We start from the raw sequence: 12,893 nt of genomic DNA on the forward strand, positions 1-12,893 counted from the left end.
GGAGTCTGGGAGGGGGTCGGGGAAGGAAAAGACGGAAGAGACATTAAGTAATTGGCTCTTGAGGGTATAAAATGATGTTTAGGATCAGCTCGAAGGCACCGATTTCAAACGCCCGCCCCCTGGGCCACTTCGGCTCCACCCCTCGCTGCCGTCACACCGACTTCTCCCTTGGCCTCTGCGGATTGGTCGCTGCCTCCGCCCCCAAAGTGCGGCGAAAGTGCTTGGCGTTTGCTTCCGGGTCTTGGGCTTTGGCCCCGCGTGCAGAGGATTCTGGGAAGCCACAGTCGTTATGGTGTCTGTGATCTCCGGAGGCTGCTGAATCGGACCTCGGCCAACGTGAGCTGCGGGAGAATAGCAGTTTGTCTTTCTTATCCGAGTGGGATGGGAAAGGGCGGTTGAGATCTGAGTTGCCGGCGGAGGAGGTACCAGAGCGGCGGGCGGGCGGGTGGCGGAGTCCAGCGCCTGCGGGCGCGTCTCGAGTCCCGGGCGCCGCGGAGAGCGCAGCGCCGAGGCAGCATTGCAGACTGCGTTGAGCAGAGCCGGTCCTCCTCACCCCTCCCCGGTCGGCAGGGCGAAGAGGCAGGGTTCCCGGTGACACCTCGAAGGCGAACTGCCAGGAGACGGGAATGATAATTATCCTGGGTTGTGTGAGAGGCAGCGGCGCCCCCAGCGGCAGGAAATTCTCTTTTTTCCCCTCTGGACACATCCCTTTCCCTTTTTTGAAAATCTAGACTCATGCTAGTTCCCCCAACATTCCCTGCACACTTGATTTTCGTACGCTTCACGGGGTTTTAGTAGCCACTGTTGCTGAGAGAGGCTATTTTGGCTGTCCATATCCAGAAGTAAAATAAGGAACGGTCTCTGATTTCCTCAGCGCCCTTTCGGGACAAAGTTCCGGTCTTTTTGAGCATTCCTTAAATTGTGACCTACAAAAGATAGGGTTTTTATTATGCTGGCTGCTGTAAGGGAAAGGTGGGTCATCAAAAGGTTGGAGAATTTTGCCCAGATAACTTACGGACTTTTAGCACATTTTAATCCAGGTCATTCAGTAATTGTGATTAGAATATCTTTTTTTTGTGATTTTTAAATGTTCTTTTTGTAGTTTTTTTAATCTCGTGTGAGGTTTAGATAAAGTGTAAACTGTAGAGAGTAGTGGAGTTTTAAAACTCAGTCATGGCAATACTGTTATTTTACAAGAGCTTCGCCATGTCTAATAATTCTATGAGGAATATCCCCATTCCGCAAATGACAAAAACTTAAGCTGATTGACTTACCCGAGGCCACAGAGCCAGAAGGACAACGGGAGCACAAACTCAGGTCTTGATGACTGAATAGGAGTCACCTAAGAAGCCATGTTCCTTGTACACCCTGAGCCTCATTCTTGACAACTTTTGTTTGAGATTAATTAAGTAGATTTGAGGGAATGAGTTGTGGAAATTACTTCACAAGGATGGATATTAATTACTGCATTAAGAAATGATAACTTGTCGTATGGGAAATAATTTGATACTATTTTTCTTTAAAGCATAAAAGATGACAACAGCAGCTCGGCCAACATTTGAGCCTGCGAGAGGTGGGCGAGGAAAAGGAGAAGGTGATTTGAGCCAGCTCTCAAAGCAGTATTCTAGTAGAGACCTGCCTTCTCATACAAAGATAAAATATAGGTAATAAAGACTTCCACTTTTTATTGTTCACAAAACAAGACCAAATCTGTTACACGACATGGTCATGAGATAGTAGCATGTTTTGGGTTATATCACGTAAGTTACTTATTTTTATATGAGTAGAATGGTACAGAATACCTAACAATAAAATTATACTCTATGATTGTGAAAAGCTACCCGGTATTTCTTATGTAGAAATTCCTGTTAATCAAGAATATCTGTAGATGGGAAAATAATACATTATTTCAGAAAGATAAAGCACTGTCAGTACTAATCAATATGAGAATAAAAGGGTTATTGTAATGTGCCCTGAGTTGACCTACTAACAAAAAGTAAAGACATTTTAATTGATCTGTAGCATTATTATGAGAATATATGTGATTTATTTTGGGATTCTTGAAATATTGGAAATATCACGAGGATGCCCGTTAGTACGCCACAGATTAGGGTAATAATCTTGTCCAGTTCCTCCTTTTGTACTTCAGGGATTCAATGACAAAGTTGCTTTTTGTGAGGTGTCCTCCATTGCTACAGCTGTGTGTTTTGTTACGAAACATTTTTGCCCTGGTTTGTCTCTCCTTTAGACAGGCCACTCAGGATGCCCCTGAAGAGGTTCGGAACCGTGACTTCAGAAGAGAGTTGGAGGAGAGAGAGAGAGCTGCTGCAAGGGAGAAAAATAGAGATCGTCCGACTCGAGGTACTGATACTACCCCAGATGTTTGTCTCATAAAATTGTTGACAATAGTTTTTCTTTCACTTGGTAATGAGAACAGATTACTGGTTTTTTTTTTGTTTGTTATTTGCTTTTAAATAAAGTCATGAGATGCAACACTTTGCTAAATGATATGATTAGGTTTGAGATGATAATAAGGTTGATTTCAGTTCCATCTTTTTATGGTTCTATATTAAAAGGAACAAAACAAGCTGGGGAAAGTTAGCAGTCATTCTTTCAGTTTTGATCAAGGAGTTTTTGACTATTACAAGAGCCAAACTCATCAAGGCCCCATGGTTTCTCTATGAAGTTCTCCCATTTTTGTCACCGGCTATTGGAAGGCATCTGGGGGCATATATTTCCAGCTTATATAACTATTCTCTAAATTTCCTGAGAGAGACTACAGTTCTCATGTTAAAATCAATACTTTCATTAATTTATTTAACAAATATCTATTACCAAGAGCTTATTTGCCAGGCACTGTGGTTTTGATCCCTGCTGTCATGATAGTTATAATCTAAGTTCTTTGTGCTCAGAGTTCCCTAAGATGTTATAAGAAATGCAGTATTTGTTTCAATAAGCCAAGTAAAGTTTGTTTTTCCCCAGAACATACAACCTCCTCTTCAGTGTCAAAGAAGCCGCGATTAGACCAGATTCCCGCTGCCAACCTTGATGCAGATGATCCTCTAACAGATGTATGTTTTGTTTCCTCCTTTTATCTCCATAGTAATTTATATTATGTTTTCTGAAATAATTTATTTTTTTGGCTTTAAGAAGTGCCCTTTATTTATTTTTACTTAACCATTATTCAAATGTTAAACTTTGTAGTTGATTTTATTAATTAAAACATTTTTAAAATCTATTTTTAGAGAGGGGAAGGGAGGAAGAAAGAGAGGGAATCTTTGATGTGAGAGAGAAACATCAATGCGTTGCCTTTCATATGTACCCCAGTTGGAGACAACTAGCAGCCCAGGCATGTGTCCTGACCAGGAATTGTACTGGCGATTTTTCACTTTGTGGGATAACGCCCAACCAACTGAGCCACTCTGGTCAGGACAAACTTTATAGTTGATTTTAAAACAAAAAGTGTTGCTATGTGGTTAATCAAACTTGAAGAACAAGTTTGATCTCTGGAAAACCAAATAAGGAAGTGATCTATTAAAGAATATGCTTCCCTAAGAAGTAGTTCCCTATATTAAACCATAGAGATTGGGCTCCCATGTTATAGACCTCCAGAAGGCACTCTTCAGACTGGGCCCTATCGATAGCAGCTCCTAGAGTTGAACGCAGTGGCCTTTCCACATATCAGTGATGCTCCAGATGTGCAGTGCACTTAAAGACTCCCTCTGTGCTTAGGGAGGGAGGTGATCTAAGTGGATCTAGGTGGTTTTTAAGGATTAGTGCTTTAGCTAACATTAAAATTTAATGGGACCCACAGTGTATAATTAATTTGCCATTTTCTACATACAGTGAAAAAATCTGAGTGACTTTTGTGAGTACCATCTAATTAAGCCCATATATCAGCAATTCTAGAGTGGACAGATTGAGTTAAATAATTCAGTAATTAAGTATGAGGAACTCAGGGACACTAATGATTATTCACTTGAAATTGGTTTCTCCTGAGAATTTAGCAACCTCTTTGTACTTTTGATTATCTTTACCTCCTAGTGTAAAGTTGTTGTGAGCTGTATAAAACTATTTTTGATTCTCAGGGTGATACACTAGGTACATATGGACTGTGCATCAGTATAAAGTGTTCCCATTCTAGTTTAAGAAATATTTTGGTATCTAAATTGCCTTTTGACACTGTAAATTTGAAAGGTACTTTGTTATACTATTTGTTGTTATAATCTCTAAAACACATCAGAGGTTGACATTTTAGTAAGTATTCATAAGCTTCCTTGTGGGTGTTTTTTTGTTGTTGTTGTTGATTTTAATCATATATCGGTGTGTTTTATCTTTTACACTAGAAAAGTTAATTCTGCTTCAAAGATCTAATAAGTGGAATTTTTATGGGGAAAAAGTGAATAATATGAATTTTCTCTCCCAATCTCTTGGGTCATCATATTCTTTTTTAGGAGGAAGATGAAGATGAAGATTTTGAAGAAGAGAGTGATGATGATGACACTGCAGCTCTTCTCGCAGAATTGGAAAAAATTAAAAAAGAAAGAGCTGAAGAGCAAGCCAGGAAGGTAAAACCAAAGTGTTAAATATTTACATCTTCTTACATAAACTAAGGTGGGAATATTTTTATTTTAGTAATATCTTATATTAGAAATCATCCTTGCTATGTCTAGATATTATAGTACCTGTAGACCTATAAATCTGAATTTTGTGACATTTTAAGTCTCTTGGTTATGTTAGAAATGCTTTCCAAATAGTTCAGACATGCTTAATAATACTCATCAGATTGCTCTTTATTGTTTGTTTGCTCAGCACACATTTAGTTAATGTCTGATAAGTATCAGAAGAATGAAAAATGATTACGATCTATAGTCATGGCTTACCAAGAACTCACTGATGGAATGAGGCCACATATGAACACATCTTCGTTTCTCCTGTTGTCTCCTATCTCAGTCTTCTCCCCAGGCACGTGTTGAAGCAGCCTGGAAATAGATATAACCCAGGGCAATTTGCCTAACTTCTCTGAATCCCCACAGTCTCTCAATTTACACAGTAGAAGAAAAGAATACCTAACTCAAAGATCCATAGTAATAAAAATAAGAGATGAAACTGAGGAGCAGGTCAAAAGCATTAAGAGTTTGTAAACAAGTGCCAAAGGAGATCGGACTCTTGTTCTGAAGGATATAAAAAGCTAGTCAATTTCAACAGGAGCTTGGTAAGATTGGATATGCATTTTTGAAAGATTACTCGGGCAGAAGTATTGTGGGTACATTGGGAAGAACTGATGTAGGAAGCTGTTCCAGTAGTCCTCACATGCAATTATGAGTGTTACGCATAGTAGAAGTTGGAATTGAAAGAAGTTAACAGATGCTGATAGAGCAATCAAGGAGGTAGAATTGACAAGGTAAAGTGACTGATCAGATGTGTCAGTAAAAATGACCCCCATTTTCTGGGTAGATATTGGTGCCACACACTAACACAGGGAATACAAAGGATGGGCATGTTTAAGTGGAGAGAAAAGAGATGATGAGTTCTATTTGGAACATGTTAAATTTGATGCATTGTGAGATGTTCAGGTCAAGATATCTGCCTCCACTTTCAACCAGAACCCAGCAGCTTTTTTATGGTATCTGTGTAAGATTTCATTTGAGCTGAGGATTGTTGTTTTAAAAAGGGGGCAGGGGTGCTTAGAGAAAAGACTGGTGTAGGTTAATTTAATACTTGGAATCTAGAGAGGTAGAGTTCATGTGGGTCAAAAAAGGGTCAGGGAAGAATTCAAAAAAGGGGTCAAATTTGGGATAGGCTTTGAAGACTGCTAGAAATCAGATTGGAAGAAGAAAAACATTTTAATATTCAGTTCTTATCAAAGTTTGGGATAGGCCAGCATAACTCCTATAATAGCTTATAATTTTTATATCTAATTGTAGAAATCAAAAATTTACAAACATTCTTAATATCACTTGCACTCCACTAGAGGGCAGTTGTTCTAGTCCAAATATTGTACTTCTGGTTTATCTAGCAGTTGTAAATGCATAAAAAGATGAGCAATTTAAATGCATTGGTTAACCTTTAAGGAGAATAAACATTTTAGACAGAAGATCTTGTAATTTTGTGAAGTTCATCTAATCTGTATAAAAATGTGTTGGTGTTTTTTGGGGTTGAATGAGTTTTAGTTTTTTTGTCCCTGTTTCTCGGGCGTTCTAGTGATTGATGTTTTTTATTTTTTATTTAAAAAGTTTTTTAAAGTATATTTTATTGGTTATGTTCTTACATTTGTCCCAATTTTTTTTCCCCTTTGCTCCCCTCTGCCCAGTACCCCCTTCCCTTCTAGCAATCCCACCCCTCCACCCCCCTTAGTTCATGTCCATGGGTCATGCATATAAGTTCTTTGGCTTCACCTTTCCCTATATTATTCTTAACTTCCCCCTGTCTATTTTGTACCAAACAATTATGCTTCCTAATCCCTGCACCATTTCCCCATTTCTCCCGCTTCTCCCACCCAGCTGATAACCCTCCAAATGATCCCCATACACTATGATTCTGTTCCTATTCTGGTTTGCTTAGTTGGATTTTGTTTTTATTTTTTAGATTCAGTTGTTGATAGTTGTGAGTTTGTTGTCATTTTAATGTTAATAGTTTTGATCTTTTTTTTCCCTTTAATAAGTCCCTTTAATATTTCATACAATAATGGCTTGGTGATGATGAACTCCTTTAGCTTTATTTTGTCTGGGAAGCACTTTATCTGCCCTTCCATGCTAAATGATAGCTTTGCTGGACAGAGTGATTTTCGTTGTTGATTGATTTTTGAGTGTCCCAAAATAACATTTCAAACAATTCTGCTTATGTCAGGGGCTGGGAAACTTCTTGTAAAGGACCGGATGGTAAATGTTTTAGGTTTATGGGCCACACAGCCCTTGTCACAACTATTCAGCTCTGCTTGTTGTATAGCACGAGCAGCCACAGACAGTACATAAATGAATAAACATAACTATATTCCAATAAAATGTTATTTACAAAACGAGGTGGTTTGGATTTGACACATAGGCTATACAGCCTTTAGCCTGTGTTCATAAAGCATAATATACCTGGCTCTTGAATATGGAAAGAGTTGGCACCTTTTTCCAGAGCTGTGTGGCAACCAACCAATAAGTCTAAAGGAAATATATTCAAAACATAGAATGGCCAGGACATTATTACATCACATGCATCATTATAAGTTTGGATACATTGTATACTTGAGCTCCTATTGTTCTAGCATCTCAGAGAGATGTCTAAATTTCAGCATCAATATTTGTTTAAAAAATAAATATATAGTTTTTAGAAAGCTATCTGGTGGATATTCCTGATTTTGTTAAAGGTCTGAGCAATGGCCTGAAATATTTTTCCCCCTGAAAAATGAATTTTCTCACCTTCCAGTTATTTGGTCTCATGAAGAAGAAAAAAAAGAAACCCAGTGTTTATATTTGGATGTTAAAATAAAGTATCATTAACCTGTATTGAAAATCAGGCTATTTTTCCAAGTGGTTTAACATAGATTTATTTTAAATGGACTTCCAGAAATTCTGTTTTTCCTTGATCTATTAAGTCATTAATTTCTATCATCCCCATCATACAGAATAATGGGATTTACCTTTGGTTTAAGATAGCATGAAATCAGGTAGATCTGGAAGCCATTGTTAAGGATTTTAGACATTTTATATTCCTAATTCTAAGAAACTGAGGGGGATTTGAATTTAAAGAGGTTATTGCTAAAATAAAAGTAAGGAAGGACATGCTTATAACAGATAAAGGTTTGAGAAGTACAAAAATAGAAAGTAACAGTAAATAAGAAGAAAATGGGTAAACCTTCAGTAACTTTATAGCGAGACATGTTAACAATATAATTTTGATATTTTGTCTTTATTTTAGGAGTTACTTCTTGGCTAATAATAACTTGTCATCAAGCCTAGAGATGCAAGTTTATGTTATTAGTAATTTAAAATAAAAAGTATTTATAATTCTAGTCAGTTATATATAGCCCTTTAAAAAAAGAAGGGCTATATGTGCCTGATGTTTAATATGTGCTTAAATTATTAGAATGTTTATTGGTTGTTTTCTTAAAGCAATTTTGTGTGTACTTCAAGAAAGAAAATAGATTTAAGTATGTGTCTGAAGAATTTTGGAGTCAGTAGAGACTAATGGGTGTATAATGGCATGCATGAAATACTCATAAAAATTTCAAATTATTTTATTTTTATAAGTGAGACTTTTCTGGCATGTTTTGAAAACAAATAAAAATACAACACTACCTTAATGCTTGCCCCTAACAGTCTTAAAATATGAGTTGTGTGAGAAGATTGGCCCTGGAGTTACCATAAGAAAATATGCATCTTCCCCTATTATTGACAGGAACAAGAACAGAAAGCTGAAGAAGAAAGGATTCGAATGGAAAACATTCTGAGTGGAAACCCTCTCCTTAATCTCACTGGCCCATCCCAGCCTCAGACCAACTTCAAAGTTAAAAGAAGGTACTATACAGACTATACAGTAATGAGTTGGAAATATATACACACAGATTATGAGTTTTATAGCAAATTGTATTATGTGAACCTTCTAAAATCCCACTTTGCACTGATACTCTTCTGTGTCATTTTTTGGAATAATGGAAGGAGGAGAATGTAAGAAACTATTTTCAGTAGATACTTAAGTAACCAGCTGTGCACCCGATATTGTTCTAAGCATTAGAGGCAGAGTGGTGTACGGAGCCTTTGACCCACAAAGTTTATATATTAGGTATATGTGTCAAGGGTCCCCAAGACCACATTTCACATTCAGAGACTCACTAGAAAGACTCAGGAGTTTGCAGATAGTTATATTCATGACAAACATAGTCAAGTTCCACAGCCAGATTGTAAGGGGAAGGTGCACCAGAGGAATCCAGGTGCACGCTTCCTTATGGCCTGTCCCTTCCATGGGGTGTCACACAGAGCACATCCTTTCCTGTCGCAGTGAAAATACAGTGTTGTGTGCAGTGTTTCTGCCCAGGGAGGCCCATTAGAGAGAGACTCGGTGCCTACAGTTTTTATTGGGGACTGGTCTTATAGGTAACATCTGCCTAGCACATAATAAAGTTCAGGCTCCCAGAAGGGAAACAGGTGTTCAGCGTAAACCACATTATTTGTATAAACAGTCTAGGCAGTGACAGAAGATTCCTGGAGTCAAAGTTTCCAAATGCCAGCCTAGGGCCACCCTTGCAAGTGGACCTTTCTAAGGATAGCAGCTCTAGGCCTGGCGTGTTAACTCTTCTGTACAGTGTGTGTTTGGAGGATGTGAAGTAGAAAGAGAAAAGGGGAGAGAATATAAACAATAAATACGGAATATAATAGTTCAGATAGTGACACTTAGGTAAATAAAACAGAACAGTTTATAGAAAGTGCTGAGTGGGAGAAAGGTTGGTGGTTATTTTGTATAAGGAGGTCAAGGAACCCTGTAGGCTTTACTTTTAGACCCTGTCTGTGATTTCTCCTCACCTCCACTGCTGCCATTTCCAGTCTGGAGCAACAGAGGGCCCCACACTGGTCGCTGGCATACATGCCCCTCTCTCCATCCCCGCCCCCAGTTTTTCTGTAACATAGCAGTGCTGTCCTTTTAAAATGAAAGATCAGAGTCTTCCTGTGTTAAGCCAACTCATTCATAGTAAACACTTGACTCCTTACAATGACAACAGCATGCTCAAGGAAAGGAATTGCCTGGCAGGTGACCGAGACTAGACTCAAAGGTACAATAACCTGAGCAGTTAAAGGATGGAGATGGGGAAGAACATAAACAAAGGTTGGAGTGGGCAGGTTGACAGATATAAAACATGTTAAGTTCAGAATGTTGTGTAAATCTATGTGGAAATGTTTCCTAGGAAGATTGATAAGTAGTTCTGGAGTTAATCCAGGCTAGAGATAATGAATTTATGAACTGTCAATTTACAGAAGTTTTCTAAAGCCATTAAGACTAGAGGAGGTTACCTAGAGAATGAGTACCGCTAGAGGGAGAAGTCAGAGGACTGCGCCTAGAATAATGTTTAGAGACTAGATAGGTGCCCAGTACGTGCTAGGTGCTCAATACATATTAATTGAATGAATTTTGAATGAAAAAACTTAGGCTAAGAAGGAGCAGCCAGTAGCCACGTGGAACAGCAGTGTTGGTGTTGAGAAGGAGGGGCTAAAAGCCTTCCGGGAGTGCATTGACAGAGTGGCTAGAGAAAAAAACTACATTGATTATATTCCTATTAAGCTATATCATTTGTTCTGCCTTGCTTGGATGCAGATGGAATTTTTTGGAGATTGGAACATGTCTTAGTATGCAGGTCACATTTGACCCAGTTCTGCTCAGCTTTTCCCTTACCTGCCTCCTGCACCATGATGATTTACTAACACTTTTCCAAAGATGCCAATGTTCTTAGCTTCGTTTTCACATGCAGTTTCTTCTGGCATGCATACATGTGTACACAAACACATTACATGGGTTTTTGTTTTATATGTATTTGTGAAAGTATATATTACATAATGGGTCTGTGTTTTATATGCGAGATATTTTGAAATTACATTCTTGATTTTCTGTAAAACATGCATTTTATAGTCCGTCCATTGGTGTTCTTTTTTAATGCTTGTGCATAATGAAACCCAACCAGAAGAATCCAGCCACAGTCTTGCCCTAAGCTCTTCAGCTGCTGTTTCTTCATGGTTAATGCAGATGTGTGCCAGTATGTGAGCCTTAATTGTTATATGCCAGTACTTTCTTCTTCTGTTGTCCTAAAATGTAAATGCTACAGCGGATGATTCCTAAATGTTAACTGATGAAAAAGGAGATAAAAGCCTTAAAACCACATAATCTGAATTTCAGTAAATTGGTCAGTTATCATCTAGAGTTGTCTGTATTATTTAGGGTGGTACCAGGTACTGCCTCTTTGTCATAGACCTGAAAACATTGAATATTTATGCAACTAAAATTTATGTATTTCTGCTTTCTGAGTTAATCAAAGCCTCTGGTACTGGGGAAGTAATAGGAACATTTCATATGTTCTAAATAAGCATTGCCCTTTCTGCTGTTACAGTGCAAAATTATAACCTATTCAGAATTACTTTATTCTTTTGGGTGTAATTGCTGCCTCTTTATATACATACAGTTCACACAGTGTTGTCCCTGATATAGGCATTTTAAGAAAATTCTATTTTCTTTATTTTTCCTTCAGGTGGGATGATGATGTTGTTTTCAAGAACTGTGCAAAAGGAGTAGATGATCAGAAGAAAGACAAAAGATTTGTCAATGATACGCTGCGATCTGAATTTCACAAAAAGTTTATGGAGAAATATATTAAATAGTACAGTTTTATGTGCTTAAAGACTATGAAATGTAAATAAACATTCTGACTTTATTTTGGTTAGGTTTTTTTTTCCCCCCAGTTTACATTGTGAATAGGCTTCCTTAATTTTAAGTTCCAAAACATCTTTTCCTTGATCAATACCTTATTTGATCAGGACTTGGGAATTGGTTTAACCCAGTTGCCAGTCTCTGAATGTTTCCATTCATGTTTCCTTTTTAATGTGAGAGAATCTTCTTGTAATAAATTTTTTTCATAATCGAAATAACCAAATTGCATCCTCCACTTTTTTGTTGAATTGTATGCAGCTTATAAAACACTGCATATTTTCTTTTGTGTGTGTATTATATTTCTTTGTGCATTAACCTTTTCTCGTTTCTCTTAACATTGATTGAAGGTCAGTTAATTCCTGATATCTTCTCTGTTTTTTAAAAGTATGATGAAAGATGAAAGGGATTCCTTTGTGGACCACATGATGCTATGAAAATGTGTCATCAACCAAGAAGCACCCCGATTGTGTGTCCGAGGGAGCATGGGGTGTCATACCTTTGCAGAAGCTCCTTTCTTGGCCTGAGACGAGCTCCTGAAGCATGCCCGAGAAGCCTGTGGCACTCACTGTTCTTCTGGATACTCAGCCGCCAGGTTTCTCTGGAATGAGAGTTTGCACAGTGACACACATTAGATGCGAAGACTAAGAAAGTTTTAAAATCAAACATGCATGAAATAAAACCTTTGGAAATTGGCTTTTGCTTATTTATTTGTTATCTTGGAAGGATGTGTATGTGGGAAGTGGGAGCGTCTCTACATAGCTGGGAAATGAAGTTTTCCTAAACCTGGGCTGTGATTTTAAGGATGTCACTTTGATAGAAAGTGTAGGACATCCCCGACTGGTGTGCCTTAGTGGGTTGGGTGTCGTCCTGTGAACCTAAAGGTCACAGGTTCGATTCCTAGTCAGGATACATGCCTGGGTTCTAGACCAGGTCTCTGGGACTTTCTCCCTTCCCCTTTCTTTAAAATAAATAAAATCTTTTAAAGTTTGGGACCAAAAATTGAACTTTTTACAGGTATAGATAGAGACCTTATCCACTAGTCCAGCATTTTCCCAGTGGAAGCTTGGACACAGGATGCGTGTAGCCTGAGTCAGGGGTAGCTCTGGACTCCACATTCATGCTCTGCATTTTATTTCCCAACTGAGCTATTGACCTAAAATTTGAATACTTTGACTAGTTTTTTTTTTTTAAAGCCTTTAGTAATATTAAAACATTTTTTATCTCTAAATTTACAGTTTATAAGGTGTCTTTACACCTTTAATTTTCTTCATAGCAATATTTAATAGAAAGTTCCAGATTATTCCAAGTTAAGAAAAATGTAATTCAGGCCAAGTGACTGGATCAAGGTTAATACATGATGGAACATGAATGAGTGCCTTAAAACTACGTGAAAAATGTGCTTACATTTGTGACATTAGATTTCCAAAACGGGTCTGATTTGGGTATACCATTACTCCAAGATCCACCCCAGATTCTCTACTTGAGCTTGACAG

At 38.0% G+C, this 12,893-nt stretch overlaps 1 protein-coding gene across 1 annotated transcript; it reads left to right on the plus strand.

Annotated features, from left to right (window-relative positions):
- Positions 1-225: 225 nt before the first annotated feature.
- CWC15 (CWC15 spliceosome associated protein) lies at positions 226-11,404 on the plus strand. Its single transcript, XM_090265837.1, has 7 exons — positions 226-336; positions 1,526-1,664; positions 2,249-2,361; positions 2,983-3,071; positions 4,455-4,568; positions 8,389-8,507; positions 11,222-11,404. Exons 2-7 carry the CDS (start codon positions 1,534-1,536, stop codon positions 11,349-11,351), a joined length of 696 nt encoding a protein of 231 aa, XP_090121963.1. The 5' UTR covers positions 226-336; positions 1,526-1,533; the 3' UTR covers positions 11,352-11,404.
- Positions 11,405-12,893: the final 1,489 nt, after the last annotated feature.

The sequence above is a fragment of the Furipterus horrens genome, unplaced genomic scaffold (assembly GCF_987537825.1).
Source record: "Furipterus horrens unplaced genomic scaffold, mFurHor1.1.pri manual_scaffold_2, whole genome shotgun sequence".
Classification (NCBI taxonomy): Eukaryota; Metazoa; Chordata; class Mammalia; order Chiroptera; family Furipteridae; genus Furipterus; species Furipterus horrens.